An 18,888-nucleotide genomic window follows, 5' to 3' on the forward strand; every position below is an offset into this window, starting at 1 on the left:
TATTTGTAAAAATATTTGTTTTTGTAATATATATGTATATTTGAAATCAAAAAAGCGCCGCAGGCGAAAATTTGGACTAAAAATCACGCGATTTTTATTCCAAATTTTCAGTATTTGTAAAAATATTTGTTTTTGTAATATATATGTATATTTGAAATCAAAAAAGCGCCGCAGGCGAAAATTTGGACTAAAAATCGCGCGATTTTTATTCCAAATTTTCAGTATTTGAAAAAATATTTGTTTTTGTTATATATAAATATGTATATTTGAAATCAAAAAAGCGCCCCTATAAATAATAGAAATAACAATAAAAGAAGTGTTCCCTTTTGATTGACTGGGTTTTTCTTATTTCGCATTGTTCTTCTCTCTCTCATCGTTCGTTTGACAGTTCGCTCCTCAAATTTATTCTGCACGGTATTACAAACGGTTAGAAGAACATTTGTAATAATAGAATTTTAATAGAATTTGGACTATTATTTAGTAAAAATAGCTTTAAATCGAATCTTAATGTAATAAAGAATGTTTATAAGTGATTTTGTTACTTTTCTGTGTTTGTATTTAAGTGAAATAAGCGTCATAGGGCATTTTTTCAAGCTTATGCAAAAAAGACGTATTTTTAACGTTAAATATTGCTATTAATTCTTAATTTTAATTTATAAAAAGTAATACAAATCAAAAGGCTGATATAGTGACTACATTTGCGTGTTATAATTTTTAAATTCGGTCCACGCACTTAGACATTATAAGCAAATATATCGTGGTAGAAAAGGAAAGCACAGCCCTAAATATTTCTTATTCTACACACACAAAAGAAGTCTGTCACCCCGAACATTCGATCAATACTTTGAGTAACTGTACATGTGCGTATGGCTCCACCAAAATGCTGCAAATACTCCAAAATCTCTCAAAAATGTGCGTTTCTGAATGTTACACATACATACGCACAGTGCATAATACATGTGCACGCCAGTGGGATTTGTGTACATACGTACGCACATATATATACATTCGCATACAATGCATGATATCTGGTGAGCGTTTGTATGTGTAAACTGATTTTTTAGTACGTCATTTTTTAGCTGCTAACGTTTCCATGCGCCTCTGACTTCGGAAGCCTCCTGCTTCGCTTAATTTTTTCCATTCAGTGCTCAAGCAGCTTGTGATCAAAGTGGTTGATTTTGTCAGTGGGTCAGTTCCATAGTTTGCAATCACATTCCCGGTTTTAAATACGAATTTACCGGTCTCAACTGTGCACCATTTTGTTCTTCTTAACATAGCAAATTGCATTTATTACTAAATTAATTAAGGTAATTTCCATCGAGATATGAAATCATACATACTGAAGTTATTAAATATATTTTATTGGCTTACGTAATTCCAATTGAATAAGCAATTATTTCTACTTTTTATTTAATAATTTGTGATTTGAAAATATTGAAGAAGTTAAGCGTTGTTAAGTGATTGGAAAGTGGAACAATGTACTTAGCATCAGTAAGCCGGTAGTTGTAACGTCAATGCTGACATACGTGGAATTATCAAATTTATCAGACATTTCCCCTTGTACCTGAATTGTATATGTACACATACTTGTTTCGAAATATATATATATGTAAATTGTATATTATATATGTGTAAATGAGTACCTGAGTTGGTAAAGCGGCTAATAGAATGTGTGGAGAAAGAACCTGATGTTCAGTGTCGTACGTCTCTGTTAAGTAGAGAAATGTGTAGTTGTATGAACTGAGTGAGCGCACCTATGCGCAAAGGTTAAATCAAAGTCAAAGGCAGTACGCCGGAAAGCCAGAATATTTCAGCTGTGTGTGCACTGAGTTTCCAGCTGCTAATGAAAATAAAAAATATTAACTCAAAGTATTAGCAAATAATTTGTTGTGCCTTATATTTAAATTCTTAACAATTACTATAATTTATTGACTGCCTGCGCGTTTTCGCTATGCCAAATACTTAACAAAATAAAATATTGATATGTCGATATTGTAATACTAAAATTTTACATTTACATATTTACAAAGTTAACAGAAAAATTATACTTAAAACTAAAATATTAATGCAAATAAATCCACTTTTGTTTCTTTAATTTTTCCCCATAAAAATCAAAGCTATACTAATAACTTAAGTTATGACTTCTAATTTCTGCGATTTCGTTTATTTAATTTTAAATTCAGTTTTTTAAGTTTAATTTCATTTGGAAGACATAAATTTTAATTTTTTATTTAATTTAAATATCTCAATTTAAATAAAATTAAACATCTAAATTTATGTATCTTCCATCTGGAGATGATACATCAGAGGTGATTTGAGTAGTGACTAAATACAAGATTTTAAATCTTCAAAAAATCTAATATAAAAAAAACATTACTATTAATTACGGCAGGCGACCGCCGTAGCCGAATGGGTTGGAGCGTGACTACCATTCGGAATTCACAGAGAGAACCTTGGTTCGAATCTCGGTGCAAACACCAAAATTAAGAAAACCATTTTTCCAATAGCGGTCGCCCCTCGGCAGGCAATGTCAAACCTCCAAGTGTATTTCTGCCACGAAAAAGCTCCTCATAAAAAATATCTGCTGCTCGGAGTCGGCTTGAAACTGTAGGTCTCTCCATTTGTGGAACAAAATCAAAACGCACACCACAAATAAGAGGAGGAGCTCGGCCAAATTCATGAAGATAATTTAATTTACCATTATAAACTATTTTTCTTAACTTACATTAAAGCTTCCTCAGCCAAGTAAAAAAAAATACTATTTCCAAGTTTATTGCGTTTTGACCAGAAAAAACTTTTGACCTTAAAAACTTTTGGATGCGGTTTAATTTCCCAAACTTCCCAAACACAAATTGTTTTCAATATTTTGTAATCTTATGTATTTGTTTTCGAAAAACCCAAACATCAGATGTATTTGCGATGTAGATATGCATGTATGTACGTAAATATTTGCAAATGAACATATGGCTCGTACATATATTTTGAATTTATACATATGTACGTATGTTTGTGCTTTTCGAGACTGATGAAATCGGTGCTGCCAGCTATCGTAATATTGAAATCGTGCACGCCATTGAAACGAAATAGATTAGATTAGATTTGTAGGAGGTTGAAAAAGAACAATCACTCAGTCACACCCATTGTACTACACCCGGATAGATTACAGTAAAAATAGTAGAGAGGCGGGATACATACAGTATGGATGGTAAGACAGAAAAATTGGTTTGAGGTCACTCTTCCGCAAATTTTTTTTTTTTTTGATTCTTTGATGAAACTTAAGAGATCCGGAAAAGCAAGTGTATGACATTCTCCATACTCAGTGCATCACAACAAAACAGTCTAAGTCTTATTCTAGAAAAGACAATATGAAGAAACCCCAAATAGAAGCAATAGTTAAGGGATCCCGGTGGTGTAGAGCTCGAAAATTAAGGATTTTTTTTTACACTAAAAAAATGAAAAACGATATTTAAATTTTTTAAGCTTTTTATTCAACTTCTTTACATACAAAAATGAAAAAACAAAATTTTTTTTGATTAATTTTAATGATTTCAAAAATGGCACTGACCTCCCGAAAAATTGGACGTGGACGGTGTTGTCTATTTTGCCTTTTCTATTTATCTGAAACACAAAAATCAACAAAATGATTAATCAGTATGACTGTAGCTATGTCCCGTACTAGAATAAAAAAAAAACTTTGATAAAATGGCGCGGTTTTGAATTTGACACTCTACAAATCCTGTTTTTTTTAGTTTTTTAATAAAAAAATACAAAATAATTGAAATAAAAATATGATTCTAGCACGTTCGCTAGCCATTGATGTTGTGAACAGCATATTAAAATTATAGACGAGGAGCGCGCGAACCGCTCTACCTTATTTAATGGGGATGTAGAAGCTACAATTTTGGGAATTTCCGCAGGAAAGTTTTACAGTATATTCTTAAGATAGTTTACTCCCGAAATATCGAAACAACAAAAAATGGATTTTTTTGAAATTTCTAGACCACCGGGTCCCCTTAATTTAATTGCGCAATTTGCGATGTCTACTGAGTTTGCAAAAACATATAGCAGCATGACGCAAGCGACAACTATGCTGGCAACTATTTCATGTAGTTTTAACTCTTACGTTTCTCCTTACATTTGTAATAATAATTATCGATAACACAGAAAGCACAGAGTTGTAAAGCAAAAATATTATATGTATTATAATCTCGGATTTCGGGAGAAAAATCTCGCTTTTTAATTACAAATTGGGAATTAAGCTCGATAACCTATTTAAATGTCAACATACAATATTATAAGAAGAAGAGTAAAATAATCCGGTAATTCACCATTTATCTATTTAGAATTTTTTTCTAAAATTTATTTAACTAAAAAATCGATTGTTTTGGCTACTCATAAGTTTTGATTGATATTGAAAAGCATAACATAAATTACTGCATAAACTTATTAAGAATTGCAAAATATGTTGCCCGGATAAAATTAATTCAAAAGTCATGTGATTAATACAGATTTCAATATTTTCGACCTTCAGCGTAGATTCTGGAAATATTTAATATATAAAATAACAGTGTGACTTCGTTTTCAATTCAAAACTCAGTGATCATCCAGGACACAACTTCTGACCACTTCCATTTGAAATTTAAAGTTTACTTTTTATCTACTGAATTTTTGTTATCATGAATTAAATAAATAAATAAGTAAAGGGATTTGATAATGATTATCATTCTAAGTAAAATTAGTAATTTGATTTTCCTCTATTAACCCACTAATTTCCATTAAAAATCTAGCTTTGAGCAGCACAAACATACAAACGTATGTTTGTATTCACATAGGAGGCATATAAAAAGTCAACTTCTGGCAGCGCTGTGCCGAAAAGCTTTCAATAAGTTTATTTCTATAAGCTATGCCCACATTTCTCTCGTTGCGGCATGAGCATGCGTCATTCCCGTGTTCAAAACTTTCCACATAATTAAAAAAAAAAAAATTGCTTGATTCACCCATATCGACAACCCTCTCTGAAGAGCGCAATTTCCAAGGTCGTGCGTACATATGCGTAGTAGTATTAGTTATGTATTTAAATTTCATGTGTTCCCAATAAATATGTAGATGTATGTGTATACATAGAGTACACAATTATATGTATACGAGTATGTACATATGTAGGCCGATAGGAAGTACATAAAATTAAAAGAATCTGCATCGGCTAGCCGGTTATTCTTTATCAGCTAAATTGCTTATAATTAAAAATTAATGGGGCATTGACACACAGTGAACAGCTGATTCTGCATTAAAAAAGATAACATAAAAATACTTACTAAATATACAAATAATTTTAGTTTATTTTAATTGGATTTATTTATTTTTTTTTATGAAGCTAGTACGAAATGACCGCTGATGAGCTAATAGTTTTAAAACTTCCTAATACTTTAGAGATTATTTAGCAAAGAGGAAAAGTATTCCATATTCTTATGTATGTATTTGCCATTTTGTGATTGCTTTCTACAAGTTTAAACTAATAAAAGTTATAATTCTCCCGGTCTAATAAAAAAATTCTACTAAAAAGTAAAACAAACTATGAATAAAATAAAAAGAAATGAAATAAACGAGATGATTGAATAATTTCAAACCGAAATGTAAAGGGTTTTCCAATAAGAGGTGTTATTCAATGTTAAGATCAATGGTTTCGTTGCTTGTGTGGCATGTAGCGCCGTCTTGTTGAAAATAAACGTTGTCCAGATCAATATCATCCAATTCCGGCCATAAATTCAATTCCGCAATCCAATTCAAAATAACACCTGTTATTGGAAAACCCTTTATTATAAGTCGTACAATACAGTTTGTGAGAATCGAATTGGTCAAATGGTTTCGAGATTATGGCGTTCACGCTTCGATTAAACAGACTGTAAATATAATTTATAATTAACATTTATTAAAAATTTTATTAAAAATTAATTAAAAATTTAAAATTAATTAAAAATTTATAACTAAAAAAAAAATTAATTAAAAATAACTAAAAATTGTAAATTAAAATTAGTTAAAAATGTATAATTAAAAAAATAATAATTAAAATTAATTAAAACTTTTAAATTAAATTTAACTAAAAATTTTAAATCGAATTTCATTAAAAATTTTAAATTAAAATTAATTAAAAATTTTAAATTAAAATTAATTAAAAATTTTAAATTAAAATTAATTAAAAATTTTAAATTAATTAATTTTTAAATTTTAATTAATTTTAATATTGATTTTGATTGAGAAGTGGCGCTGGCCATCACTTGCGATTGCATATATCGATGTGCCCATGCAGTTATAATGTACCTCACTCGAGCACTCCCCAGAGCACTCATACACACATACACAGTTACTCACTTTGTTCTATGTGAATGCAGAGTTGAGTTGAATGCAGACGCGATTCAAAATAAACTTACTCAATAACTTTCTAAGAACCGTGCACATTGAGTAGTTTTTTCTTGATCTACGCGATAGTCTGTTCTATTGAAAATCCACGTGCTTTATAGCACAATAATTTTGCAGTAGTTTTCGTTATCTTTTGCACTTCAAAGAGTATTTATATGAGGTGAGTTTCAATTTTCAAGATAGCGATAAAGGTAGACAGGCGATTTATTTTCTACTCAACTTTGTTTACTTTCGTACAAATTATCAGAAGCTCCTAACAATTCACGCTTGTGAACTATTTTCCTGGCCCACGCCCCACGTTTCCTCCTCTCAGGCGGATTGAATAGCTTGCAAAATCGCCTCATATAAATGCTGCTTTACTAAAACAAATATTAATTTGGCAATAAAGTACGTTTCGCTGAAATTTAAAGAAATTAATTAATAATGAAATGGAATTTGTAACTGGTCAAACTTCCTACCATGAGCAAAAAGAGTTGTAGTTGATAGGTAGCAAATAACGATTGTTAAAAATAAGAATTGTTACGCTTGTTACACCTTTAGTTCCATTAATTTTTATTTATTTTTATTTCTATAAATATGTATGATTTAATTTATTTATATATAGATACATAATAAATGTGCTACTAAAAATACTAATCACTGCTTTTCTAACTTGCACACTTTCTTAACTTTCAGTTCTTGGACATTTGCACTCCACGCTTAACCAGAATTCCTCATTTGCTGTGTTCAAAAATAGGCAAGAACAAATTAATTAAAATATTTTTTATATAAAAATAAAACAATAATAGGGTACTTGAGAAAATGTATTCGCGAGTATAAAATATTTTGGGGTATTATCTATGAGAAGAGCTATGCGCGTAAAATGCTCAGCACTAATTAATTGTGAGGTAGTCACTTGGGAGCCACCGCAATCAAGCAACTATATATACACCAACATTTTTAAACTATTAAGTTAAACTTTTATTTGTAAATTCTTATTTATTTGTAAATCAAAATTGTCTCTTTATCAGTAGTTAAAAAAAAAAACTCTATCTTGGTAAAGCTCAGTGAGATCTAATAAAGCATAAAGCCGCGCTAAAAGTACGTTCACATATGTAGTGGCTAGCAATAAATCCACAAAAATTAATCTATCCACATATGGCAGATTAGCTGCAAAATTAACAATCAACGATCAAAACTGAAATATTTTTTTGAGAGAAATTGATGTAGTGGAATATTTTATTGTTTTTGGCTTGTTTATTTATTATTAACGATATGAAGAAAAGGCAAATAGAAGCAATAGTTAATTGCGCATTTTGCTGCCAGTAATAGACAGTTGGAGGAAATCGTAAACGACGTCTAGTCTACTGAGGTTGCGAAAAAAGTATGGTAGCAAGACGCAAGCGAAATTCGCTATTACATTTTATAATAATCAATAACAGGTCAAATCATCTATGGATCTATACAATTTTTTCTATAATATGAATGCTGAAATAATAATATCTAAGAAAAAGAAAAGCAGCCGCCGTAACCGAATGGGTTGGTGCGTTCACAGAGAGAACCTTGGTTCGAATCTCGGTGAAAACACCAAATTAAGAAAACCATTTTTCTAATAGCGGTCACCCCTCGGCAGGAGGAGGAATAGGAGGAGGAGCTCGGCCAAACACCAAAAAAAGGGTGTACGCGCCAATTACATACATATATATATAATATAAGAAAAATTTTATTAGAATTAAATTTACAAACCTCTTTGTCGGCATCCATTTTACTGAGTTTTTTTTTTCTTGTACGTGTCTCCTTTCATTTGTAATAATAATTATCGAAGGCACAGTTAAGCTCGAAAAAAAGGTAATCTAATTATATGTGAGACTTTTATAACGAACTGTACGGGTAATCAAGTTACGATACAGCCATCAAAGTTTTAAAAAGAAGAGCTCGTTTTGAAATTAGCTGGAAAGAAGCAAAGCAAAGTATATCTTATTTTATCTACTCACTCGATTTAGTTCAATACGTGAAGAATTTTAGAATTTTATTTTTAGAACCAGTTCCCACAGGCAACTAAATACATTTGTGTCTAAAAATTTATGTTGTTTTTAAAATCAACATACTAAAAAAGAAACAGCTGTCATCTCCAAATCTAACCTCAAAATCAAGTATTGCCGTCCTTGATCTCTACATGCACAAATTAATGTTTGCTTTTTAATTGATTAAGCTTTGATATTCATTAACATAACATAAAAAGACATTTTTTTAAGCTTTAATTTAGCATAACATTACCTAATTTAGCAGTAATGCAAAATTAACGTTTAGTATCATAAATGAAGCAGTAGACTAACATCAGCTGATTTTCGCTCGATTTCATTACGGGTATATGTAAGCTTAAAGCCTGCGCTCTAGCCGGCATTTACTCCAGTCAGTGAGAACACTTTTGCTATAAATGAGCATACACTTGCATACATATGTACATACATATCATGCTCCTGTGTACGCAAAAATAACAAATTCCCTAAAGACAAAATCTCCGCAACTGACAAAAAATGTCTGGTTCAACACCAGTGCCTTTATTGATTTGCAAACCACTTGGCTACCCATTTCCCCAAGTGGTGATATATGGCTTGAAATTGCGACAGTGTCAAGGGCGGAAAGCAAAAAGTAAGTGATACTCCACTAACGAAATTGGCTGGGTGGTTTTGTTATGGATTTTTATGCATTTTCTTCGTTTTTTGTTTGTTCCATTTAGTTATAAGTTACAGGGTGTTAACAATGTCAAAGTTTATGTTTAACAAAGTCAAATGTCAACAAAGAAAAAATTCGGTACTTCTGCAGTTTTTCTTTGATAAGGGCGAAAAAGTAGTACGGGCGTACCTGGCAGAAATTGTGAATGGTGTTTATGGTGCAGCTACTGTAACAGCTAATTTCGTTCAATTTTAGTTTCGTCGATCGCGTTCAGGCATTTTTGGATGTTAAATAAAATATGGATAGTGTCGATAAAATCACAGAGATAATCGAAGTTGACTGGCATGTTCGTAGTCGTAGCATCGTCCAAGAGCTAAAGATCGACCATAAAAAAGTTTTAAACCATTTGCGCAAAAATTTTACGCAAAAATAATGGATTTCTTTTTCCCAAAATAACGAATAGTAAAAAAAACTAGGTGCTCATAAGTAGTGTCACCACCAACACTACCTACAGCAATGTGTAAAATTCACTAGTTGCTGTTATGTGGAAAAGCGAAATAATCCGTGCGTACATAGTTCGGTACTGCCGGGTTCCTCTGCAGGGAATAAATAACTTTAGTGCATACGAAGTATCTAAAATACATTTCATATGTATGTACATGTGTATATATACATGTTAGTTTTGTAGGCATAAAATATCCACATAAGAACTTATCATCACAACAAAATATACATACAAATCGAAAAAAGCTCTTCAAGGAAGAGCTTCAAATTTAAGTTTCATCAGCCCTGAACCATTTAGGAAATTTCTAAATTGCATGCATTGTTATGTGTACACTATGTTTGTGTGTGCACATACACATTCATCTATGTACAATCTTTCTTAAATACTCACCTCACCACCACTTTACTAAGGGCGCAAAAAGTTTTCTCTATACAAAAGCGTCATCTGCTCTCTCTTAGCCGCGTTGTTATGCCGACAATGCCAACACAACAACAACAACATTGATATTAACAAGGCAATTTAGTCGAATATTGTTGTAATTTGTAGTGGTTGTTTGTGTATGCCTGAAACCCACTTTCCCAACGATTCATTACTCCCAACCCCAGTGCTTTGGTATCTCAATGAACTTTTCGTTGCCGCTGCTCATCACGCTCTTGTAATCATGGCTATATCGTAGTAGAGCGAAGCGAGTTAAACAGTTCACTTGTAAAACGAATTCGGTGTTCTACGGTAGCTACGATCTACACACTTCTTGTCATTCGTTATAATTGATTTTAATTCTTTTAATTTTCAAAAAATAAATATCGTACATTTATCTTTAAGTTTTATTTCTTAACTGTCATATCTATAAAGCGGAAAATAAAATAAACTGCAAGATTTCGGTTAAACATAAATTTAATAAATGTATTTTTTATACTTTTGCTACATATCTGCTAAAGGACGGAAATAAAAAGTATTGTCGCAACTATATACAAAGGCAAACGGTGACATCTGCTCCATTTCCGGTCAATCAAAAAGAACTTCAATACTCTAAGTTATTAACAAAAAGTTTGATAGTCAAAATGGTTCATACAACGATTTACGATGAAGCCCCAAAGCTAAAGGTATTTCCTATAAAAAGCAAAATTTAGAATTTTAAAGGAATGCATCAAATGCAAAAACAATAGAAACAAGAAAATCGACACGATTACACAACCATAATTCGTAACGTGAGTGGCGGTGGTGGTGATGAGAAAAAGATTCGTTCATTTTATATGCATACATACATATATACAAAAAAATATATGTATACTAACGTAGCGAGAATTGCAGTTCCGTTGACCTTGACTTGAGGTCATGTAATTTTGTGTCATAAGAATTATCACCTATTAAATGTCGTATGTTTACGAGAAAAAACAGCACAAATTTGCAAGTTATACATAGACATACACATATATATATATACAAACATATGTAATATGCAATATAGTGAAGTACGAAAATCCCCAAACAAATTTCTAGCAAAACAGCAGATGCTCGAATAAAATATATGTACGTAAATATAAAAAAAAAAACTATTTATAGATTACACAACTCGGTGCATTTGAGGCTGTATTTCAGTGAAAAAATGTAAAATGTGTTAAAGCCGGTGGGAAAGTCTCAAAATAGGTTAATATGTTAGAAATGTACATATGTATGTATGTATGTTTTACTCATTAGTTGCTTCGTTATCATCAATAGAAATTGTATAGTACAGTAAACCGGCTGGGGGGGATCGTATAGGAAATTTGCTTTGCTGTAGTATTACTAATTAATATAAAAATACTTGACATTTGCTAATCACTTTGTTCTGGATGACATTTTACTAATTGAGAGTATGTAACGCTAACTTGAACGACTTTCCTATGAGCTACATACAGTCACATACATATATTCTCATATCTATTATGTACTTATACTATAAAAATTCTCTCTGTCACTTCATTTGATCTTTAAAAACAGTCTTTCCTTCATAAAACTTCCCAAGGGGTACTAAAAAATGCCCATTCTTAAAATGCATACATACATGTTTTAAGGTATATTATTTATTGTTTCTTTATAAAAAAAACTCACTCTACGTAAATATTCATGAGTTTGCGCAAAAGAGCAAAAAGCCGGTAGAAGGGAGAAAAGCTTTGTTACATATATATATGTACATATGTATAAGTATATATCTATGCAAATGTCATGCAAGGAAAACTACTGCTTCAGAATTGATCTGCTGCCGAAGTATTAGGCGTCGTTACTAGTCGCCATTTCTGTTTTTGGCATAAATACTTTGACATACCAACAACTAAATTTTACAGGAATAGTCCTCCCACTAGTGTATCTCAATATTACGCGCAGTTCTAATTAATTACAAATTCATTAAATTGAGAGCGCGATTTACTCTCAGCTCCCATCTTTTTAACAGTTAATAACTACATTTTTGAAGTATTATCGGGAAGATTGCAAGTTTCTACTCATTTTTACGCTAGTAAAAGAGGCAAAGAGAGAATACGGGGATTATTACTCCTGTGATCGTGTCATTGAATAAATGAGCATGCAAATTGAATTTTTTTCATTTCCACGAAAATTCATAAATATTCACGAGAGCATTACCATACTGAATGTGTCTCTATAGTCACGGTTTTCAACTGACATCTATCAGAACTTGCAGCTTGTGCATTCATTAATTAGCATATGGATTTACATATTGCTTCATTTATGGGGGTGGTAGGGTTTAGCGCTAAAAAAAAACACTTTTTTTTTGAAATTAAGATACTTTAATAAAATCAGTTGCATGTTATTGTACATCTTTTCAATAAGTTTTTAAAAAATATTAATAATAAAATATTGACAAATAAGCCCATCAGAGTTTTTTTGGAGATATGTTTTTCGAGAGGTGCTCTGCGGTGCCAATCGGCATTCGTCGTAGAATCATCTGAAACTAAAAAAGTCGAATTTTTCAGTTAAAGTATGACGTAATGCTCAATTTGCTCAAATTTCGATTTTGTGACCCTACCCCCCCCCCCTTAACTGTTTTTTTTCACTTCTACAACTTTCGCTAAATACGAGGGTCGCTTGAAAAGTCCGTGCAAAAATAAAAAACTTGTTAATTGTTTGGAGTAAAACTTTTTCATTTTTCGACACACAGTCTCCTTTTATACTTATACACTTCGCCCAATGCTTTTCTAGTTTGCTGATCCATTCGAAGAATAGGATTTGTCCAAGTCTAAAAAATAGCCGTTCGTTTCTGCAATCACGTCCTCGTTTGAATAAAATCTTTTTCCTGCCAGAAATTTCTACCAATTGGGGGCGAATAGTAGTCCGAGGTATTCGAAGGAGTCAAGTCTGTAAAATATAGAGGATGTGAAACGACTTCGAACCCTATTGCCATTACCACAACTACTGAGGCTAAGTTGCTGCTATGGAAAAGGAAAATCACTCCACATCTTCGATTCAAACGAATGTCAAACACAAAGAAGTACACCGTTCTGGTTAAAATTTGGTGTGTGTTCTTCTAAGAGATGCTACAAACTAATCAGAAACTCTTGATACGTGCCAGTAGTAGCATCTTTTTGACTTTGCACGGACTTTTCGAACGACCCCCGTATAGTACACTATGCTGCAATATGAAAGTGCGCACTGACAAAATTTTTAAGTGGTTTTGATAGCTCGATTTTTAAAAGAAGAAAGGATGGCAAATTTGTGGTAAGCATAGGTAGGTTAGGTAGGTTGGGTGGCTGTCGCAATGACAAACATCAGTTAAAAATGCCGAATCAAGAGTGCGAAGCCTCTTTATAGCTAAGCTTTCACACTCACATAAAAGGTGTCTGACTGTTTCCTCTTCTTCTGTGTTAAGGCAGCTTCTACAGAAATCGTAGTACAGGAGTACTAACCTTCTAGCGTGGCGCCAATTAAACAATGACCAGTTAATACCCTTATCATGTTTCTTATAGCTTCTCTGTTAAATATTAACAAGCTTTTTCATCGACCGCTATTCCCTTTCGCCCATGTCTGTCTGCTTAGTTCGCATGCTGTGAGGTTTTGCCAACTTATGTTTACCTTGTTGATGGTTTCCCTATCTATAAGTAGCTTACAAGTGGCTATAGGCATGTACACATTCCAGCAATCTCATCTGCCTTGCAGCTCCCTGCTATATTCCTGTGGCCTGGCACCCAAATAAGGTGTACTTTGTAGTAAAGGGTGTTTTTTTAGAGGTTAGGTTTTCAAGATGAAATAAAACGTATATAATTTAATGTTATGGCCAAGAATTTAGCTTTATTATAAAGATAAGGGTTTGCCATTATGTTTTAAAAATGATTTCGGGCAAGTGGCCGCCGCGACTGGCTCGAATAAATTCCAGCCGAGAGGCCCAATTTTCGACCACTTTTTGCAGCAATTGGGGCCGTATGTCAGCAATAACGCGCCGAATATTCTCTTCCAAGACGTCAATCGTCTCGGGCTTATCTGCGTAGACAAGCGACTTCACGCCACAGGTCCACGGCGCGAGATAATGCGCTCACCAAAAGTTTCCTTCAATAAATCGGACCATTATTTTCGTAATAAATTTGCACGATTTGCAAACGTTGTTCAGGTGTAAGTCTATTCATTATGAAATGGCAAACCAAACTGAGCATAAATCAAGTGACAGCTGTCAAAAAGACCATCTACGAAAAAAGTAGTGCCAACTTGAAAACCTAACCTCTAAAAAAACACCCTTTACTTAGATACTACCCCTTATTATCATGAAGTAAATCATCTCAGGATTCTTTGGCAACAACCCCAGGATTTTTTTGCTAGACGTTTGCATATCCTGAGGGCCTTTGTTGATTGGGTGAGGTTGCGTCCGTATGCCTCTTTCAGTTAAGCTTGGCATCCAGGGCAAGCCCAGATACTTAACTTTGCTGATGAATCCAATAGCAACCCCGCCCACGCTAATCTCCCTCATTCCTGATTTCTTTATTTTAGTTTAACTATACTTTCCAGCTAAACTAAGTTTAAATGTCCAACTTCACAGTTAAATAATTAGGTGATGAAAACCGGTCTTTAGAAGGCATATTGGAGCAATGAACGCGTTTCGAGCGAGTATCAAGCTACTCCTACGTTCGATACCCGAGTACCTGGAGCTCTTCTCGGTACACATATCACTATAGGTATGGGATCGGTAACTAAAAAAAATACTCAAATTTAGTAAAATTGGTGATATCGAAAGATCAAAATTGATTATTACGAACTTTTAACTTAGGAGTGGCACAGCCCTTTCAGGTAAATATGTGTATCTCTAAACCCACATCACTAAACTCTACCAATCTTAATACAAGGGTTGGGCTTATTGTGAGCAAAAAAATTACCAATAGGACTAACTCGCACTAATCACAACGGACCTGTAAGGTCTAAGTGAGTTGGTCGTGCAGACCGACTACCACCGTAACCTAACCTAACTCGCACTAAAAAACTTGCCTCAGATTACTGCGAGGATTCGTGAAGGCTATACCATTTGATATGTTATACGCCTACGATAATTGAAAGTAAACTACACCGCAATCAAGTACCTACATACACACATATGCACATCTATATAACCACATTCTACAATAAGAGCATTTACTAAATTTCGTCTTTCCATTATTTCCCCAATACAGATGAACGAAGTTCCCCAAAAAATGGCTGCCGAAGCTGAAACTCACTTGGATCATATGTGCCGCTTGCAGTTCGACTCTCCCGTGCCACATGTTCGCCTTTCCGGCATTGTATGCACCATTGGACCTGTCTCGCGCAGTGTTGAGATGCTGGAGAAAATGATGGCAACCGGCATGAATGTGGCACGCATGAACTTCTCTCACGGTTCGCATGAGTACCATGCCGAAACTGTCGCCAATGTTCGCATTGCTGCTAAAAACTATTCAGCAAAGATTGGTTATGAATATCCAATTGCCGTTGCCTTGGATACCAAGGGACCCGAGATCCGTACTGGCCTTATTGAGGGCAGCGGCTCTGGTGAGGTTGAATTGAAAAAGAATGAACTCATTACGCTGTCCACCGATCCAGCTTTCCTCGAGAAGGGCAACAAGGACACCATCTTTGTGGACTATGCAAATATTGTCAAGGTAGTGAAACCAGGCAATCGCGTCTTCGTTGATGATGGTCTTATCTCGTTAATTGTAAAAGAAGTGAAAGCCGATGCCTTGGTGTGTCAAATTGAGAATGGTGGCGCCTTGGGCTCACGCAAGGGTGTTAACTTGCCCGGTGTACCCGTCGACTTGCCAGCTGTATCGGAGAAAGACAAATCTGATTTGAAATTCGGTGTAGAGCAGAAGGTCGATATGATTTTCGCTTCGTTTATTCGTAATGCGGCAGCACTCACGGAAATCCGTGGTGTTTTGGGTGAAGAGGGCAAGAACATCAAGATTATCTCAAAGATTGAAAACCAACAGGGTATGCATAACCTGGACGAAATTATCGAAGCATCAGATGGTATTATGGTGGCACGTGGTGATTTGGGTATTGAAATTCCACCAGAAAAGGTATTCTTGGCACAGAAGGCTATGATTGCACGCTGCAACAAAGCTGGCAAACCAGTGATTTGCGCCACACAAATGTTGGAATCGATGGTGAAGAAGCCGCGCCCAACACGTGCTGAAATCTCCGATGTGGCTAATGCCATTCTCGATGGCGCTGACTGTGTGATGTTGTCCGGTGAGACCGCCAAGGGTGAATATCCTCTGGAATGTGTGCTTACAATGGCAAAGACATGCAAAGAGGCTGAAGCCGCATTGTGGCATAGATTTTTGTTTGCCGATTTAGTACGTGCCACGCCCACTTCCACCCTGGATTCGGCACATGCCGTGGCCATTGCAGCCGTTGAAGCTGCCTCGAAATCATTGGCGGCCGCTATTGTGGTTATTACAACTTCTGGAAAGTCTGCTCATATGATTAGCAAGTATCGTCCACGTTGCCCAATCCTTGCAGTCACACGTTTCCCACAAACTGCTAGACAGGCGCATTTATACCGCGGCATCATACCACTCGTCTATACTGGTGAGTTACTGTTACTTTTGTGCACTTTTCCATAACTGAATTATATTTCCTTTTTGTTCACCAGAACCGGCACTATCTGACTGGTTGAAGGACGTCGATGTTCGTGTACAATTTGGCGTGCAAGTGGGCAAGAAGAATGGTTTCCTTAAATCTGGTGATCCAGTGGTCATTGTCACTGGCTGGAAGCAGGGATCTGGATTCACAAACACCATGCGTATTGTGTGCGTAGATCAAGAAGAATCTGAAGAGTGTGGATGTCCTGAATAAGTGGAGTGATTATGGCAAGAATGTTTGATGTTGAATGACTGAGTGCAATGTGAAGTTTTGAGTTGCGTGATTTTTGAAAGGAAATTTGAATGCAATTTTATATGTTGCACATTACTAGGGTTATCAGAGAAAGTTTATAGGGAAAGCTCCATAAATAGAATCGGCGCAAGGAAACATTAAAATGTGGGGCGAATCTAGAAATTTATATACATAAATAACAATTTTGTTTCTCCTTGTTCACCCCCCGCGGGAGCATAGTGCCTCGACAAGACTTAGTCTTGCGTTGGTTTCGTTAATCTATTTTGCTTTCAGGCAGGGTAGGTGATTAGCCTGCCGCTACCAAAATAACAACTATTTACACACAAAATTATATATAAAAAGTACTGAAAAATAAATTTTTGCATCGCTGGTAACCCTGGTAAAAGTATTGTGATTTCAAATGCACATTTTATTATTTTTTTTTTTACTATTGACACATTTTAACATTCATATTTTCTTTTTATCTTTAGCCACATTGAATAAAAACCGCCGTTGCTATGCTACGTCGGAGTCAGAAGAAAATTAGAAGCGCTCAAGGACAAGCGCACAACTTCATCATGTTGCAGCGAAATTCAAACACACATGCATATGTATATTAAATACAAATCTACCTATCCATCGGATATCCACATAATAATTCACTCAAACTGCGAATGTTATTAATTAAATGTTGGTATTAATACTCTGCACTAGTGAAGAGGACTATTAAATGTTATGAAATACAAATACAAATACACATATACAAGACAAACAAACATAGCAAATTTATATGCTTAGGAAGCTAGAAATTTTCATGATTTTGTTTTAATATTTCACCAAAGGAAACCTTATTAATTTAGGACTATTGCGTTTTCTACAATGCAAAATTTTTTTTTCAGAATTCCCGAATTCCCATCGAATTTAAGTACTCAAATGATTATTATTAGGTCTGTTCATGTAAAAATTATCCAGTAACTTAATTTCCTAGAATTCTTTCTCAAAGCGAAAAATATCAAAAAAAGTACATGAACGAAAAATCAGTAACAGTTTGCAAGTTTTACGAAGAGCTGATTAAATTGTTGGCAGGAAAAATCACAAAACTTAAAATTTTTTTCACTTGAGCTACCTTGTATTATTCATTATTTATTCATAGAGGTCGGTCTCCATCTGGTATCGCTAGGGACCAAAAGGTCTATGCGTGGCTTATTGCCAACCAGGCTAACCTAACCTACCTTGTATTAAATTAAAACAAAATAAAGCAAAGAAAATGCAAAATAACGAGCTTCGGAATCACATGATTTCATTGTGTCCACAATAATTTGTTCCATTGCATCATCGCTGTCAGATGAAGAACATTCCATTAGCAATTACTGTTCGCATATTTTAATTCGTGTTTATTTTTACTTTGCGATCAGCTGTTTTTCTTACTGGCAAATTCTTCCAAGTAAAAATGTATCCAGTAAAAACTTGCAACTTCCCCTCAAAATGAAATGTCATTTTGCTCTCTCACTTTCCCCTTCTTTGTAGATTTTTTGCGTACATGAACACCAAAACGTGGTAATTTGTAACAATTTCTACAAACTATTTGCTTCAGCAACAGACCTATTATTATTTGCTATCACGGCAGCTGGAGGCGCAAAGTGGCGATACAAATAAATTTCATAGGGGTACATTTGCAGCTTTTGGCTTTATCTGCGGCCAAGTGAGCGAGTTGTTGTTGTTGTTGTTATAGCAGCAACATTCGCAATACAATTGTACGGGGAATGCTGCTGAGTGAGCGACTCGTCAGATGTAATAAATTCGTCATACAGGCTTTGTCTCCATGTTCCTTTCGGTCGTCGTCTTCGCCGAAAGCTTTGCGAATTCCAGTCTAGAGGCATTATGCTGATATCAGTCGCAGATTTACGGATTGTATGGCCCATCCATTTCAACTTTCGTTGGCGTATTTCAATCTCAACCGGACTTTGTTCGCTTCAAGTAAGGAG

General features: G+C 34.3%; 1 protein-coding gene across 5 annotated transcripts; it reads left to right on the top strand.

Annotated features, from left to right (window-relative positions):
• The first annotated feature begins 1,133 nt into the window (after positions 1 to 1,133).
• On the top strand, positions 1,134 to 17,679 carry LOC129236233 (pyruvate kinase). 5 transcript variants are annotated; one of them, XR_008581641.1, is made up of 5 exons: positions 1,134 to 1,307; positions 7,093 to 7,153; positions 15,223 to 16,618; positions 16,683 to 16,946; positions 17,395 to 17,679. XR_008581641.1 is itself a non-coding variant. In XM_054870494.1 (4 exons), exons 1-4 carry the CDS (start codon positions 10,639 to 10,641, stop codon positions 17,405 to 17,407), a joined length of 1,608 nt encoding a protein of 535 aa, XP_054726469.1. In that variant the 5' UTR covers positions 10,358 to 10,638; the 3' UTR covers positions 17,408 to 17,679. The 5 variants fall into 5 exon arrangements, 1 of the variants encoding a protein (XP_054726469.1); XR_008581640.1 differs by lacking the exons at positions 1,134 to 1,307; positions 7,093 to 7,153 and adding exons at positions 10,212 to 10,306; positions 10,516 to 10,680; XR_008581642.1 differs by lacking the exon at positions 7,093 to 7,153.
• The last annotated feature ends 1,209 nt before the right edge of the window (positions 17,680 to 18,888 follow it).

The sequence above is a fragment of the Anastrepha obliqua genome, chromosome 1 (genome assembly GCF_027943255.1).
Source record: "Anastrepha obliqua isolate idAnaObli1 chromosome 1, idAnaObli1_1.0, whole genome shotgun sequence".
Lineage (NCBI taxonomy): Eukaryota > Metazoa > Arthropoda > Insecta > Diptera > Tephritidae > Anastrepha > Anastrepha obliqua.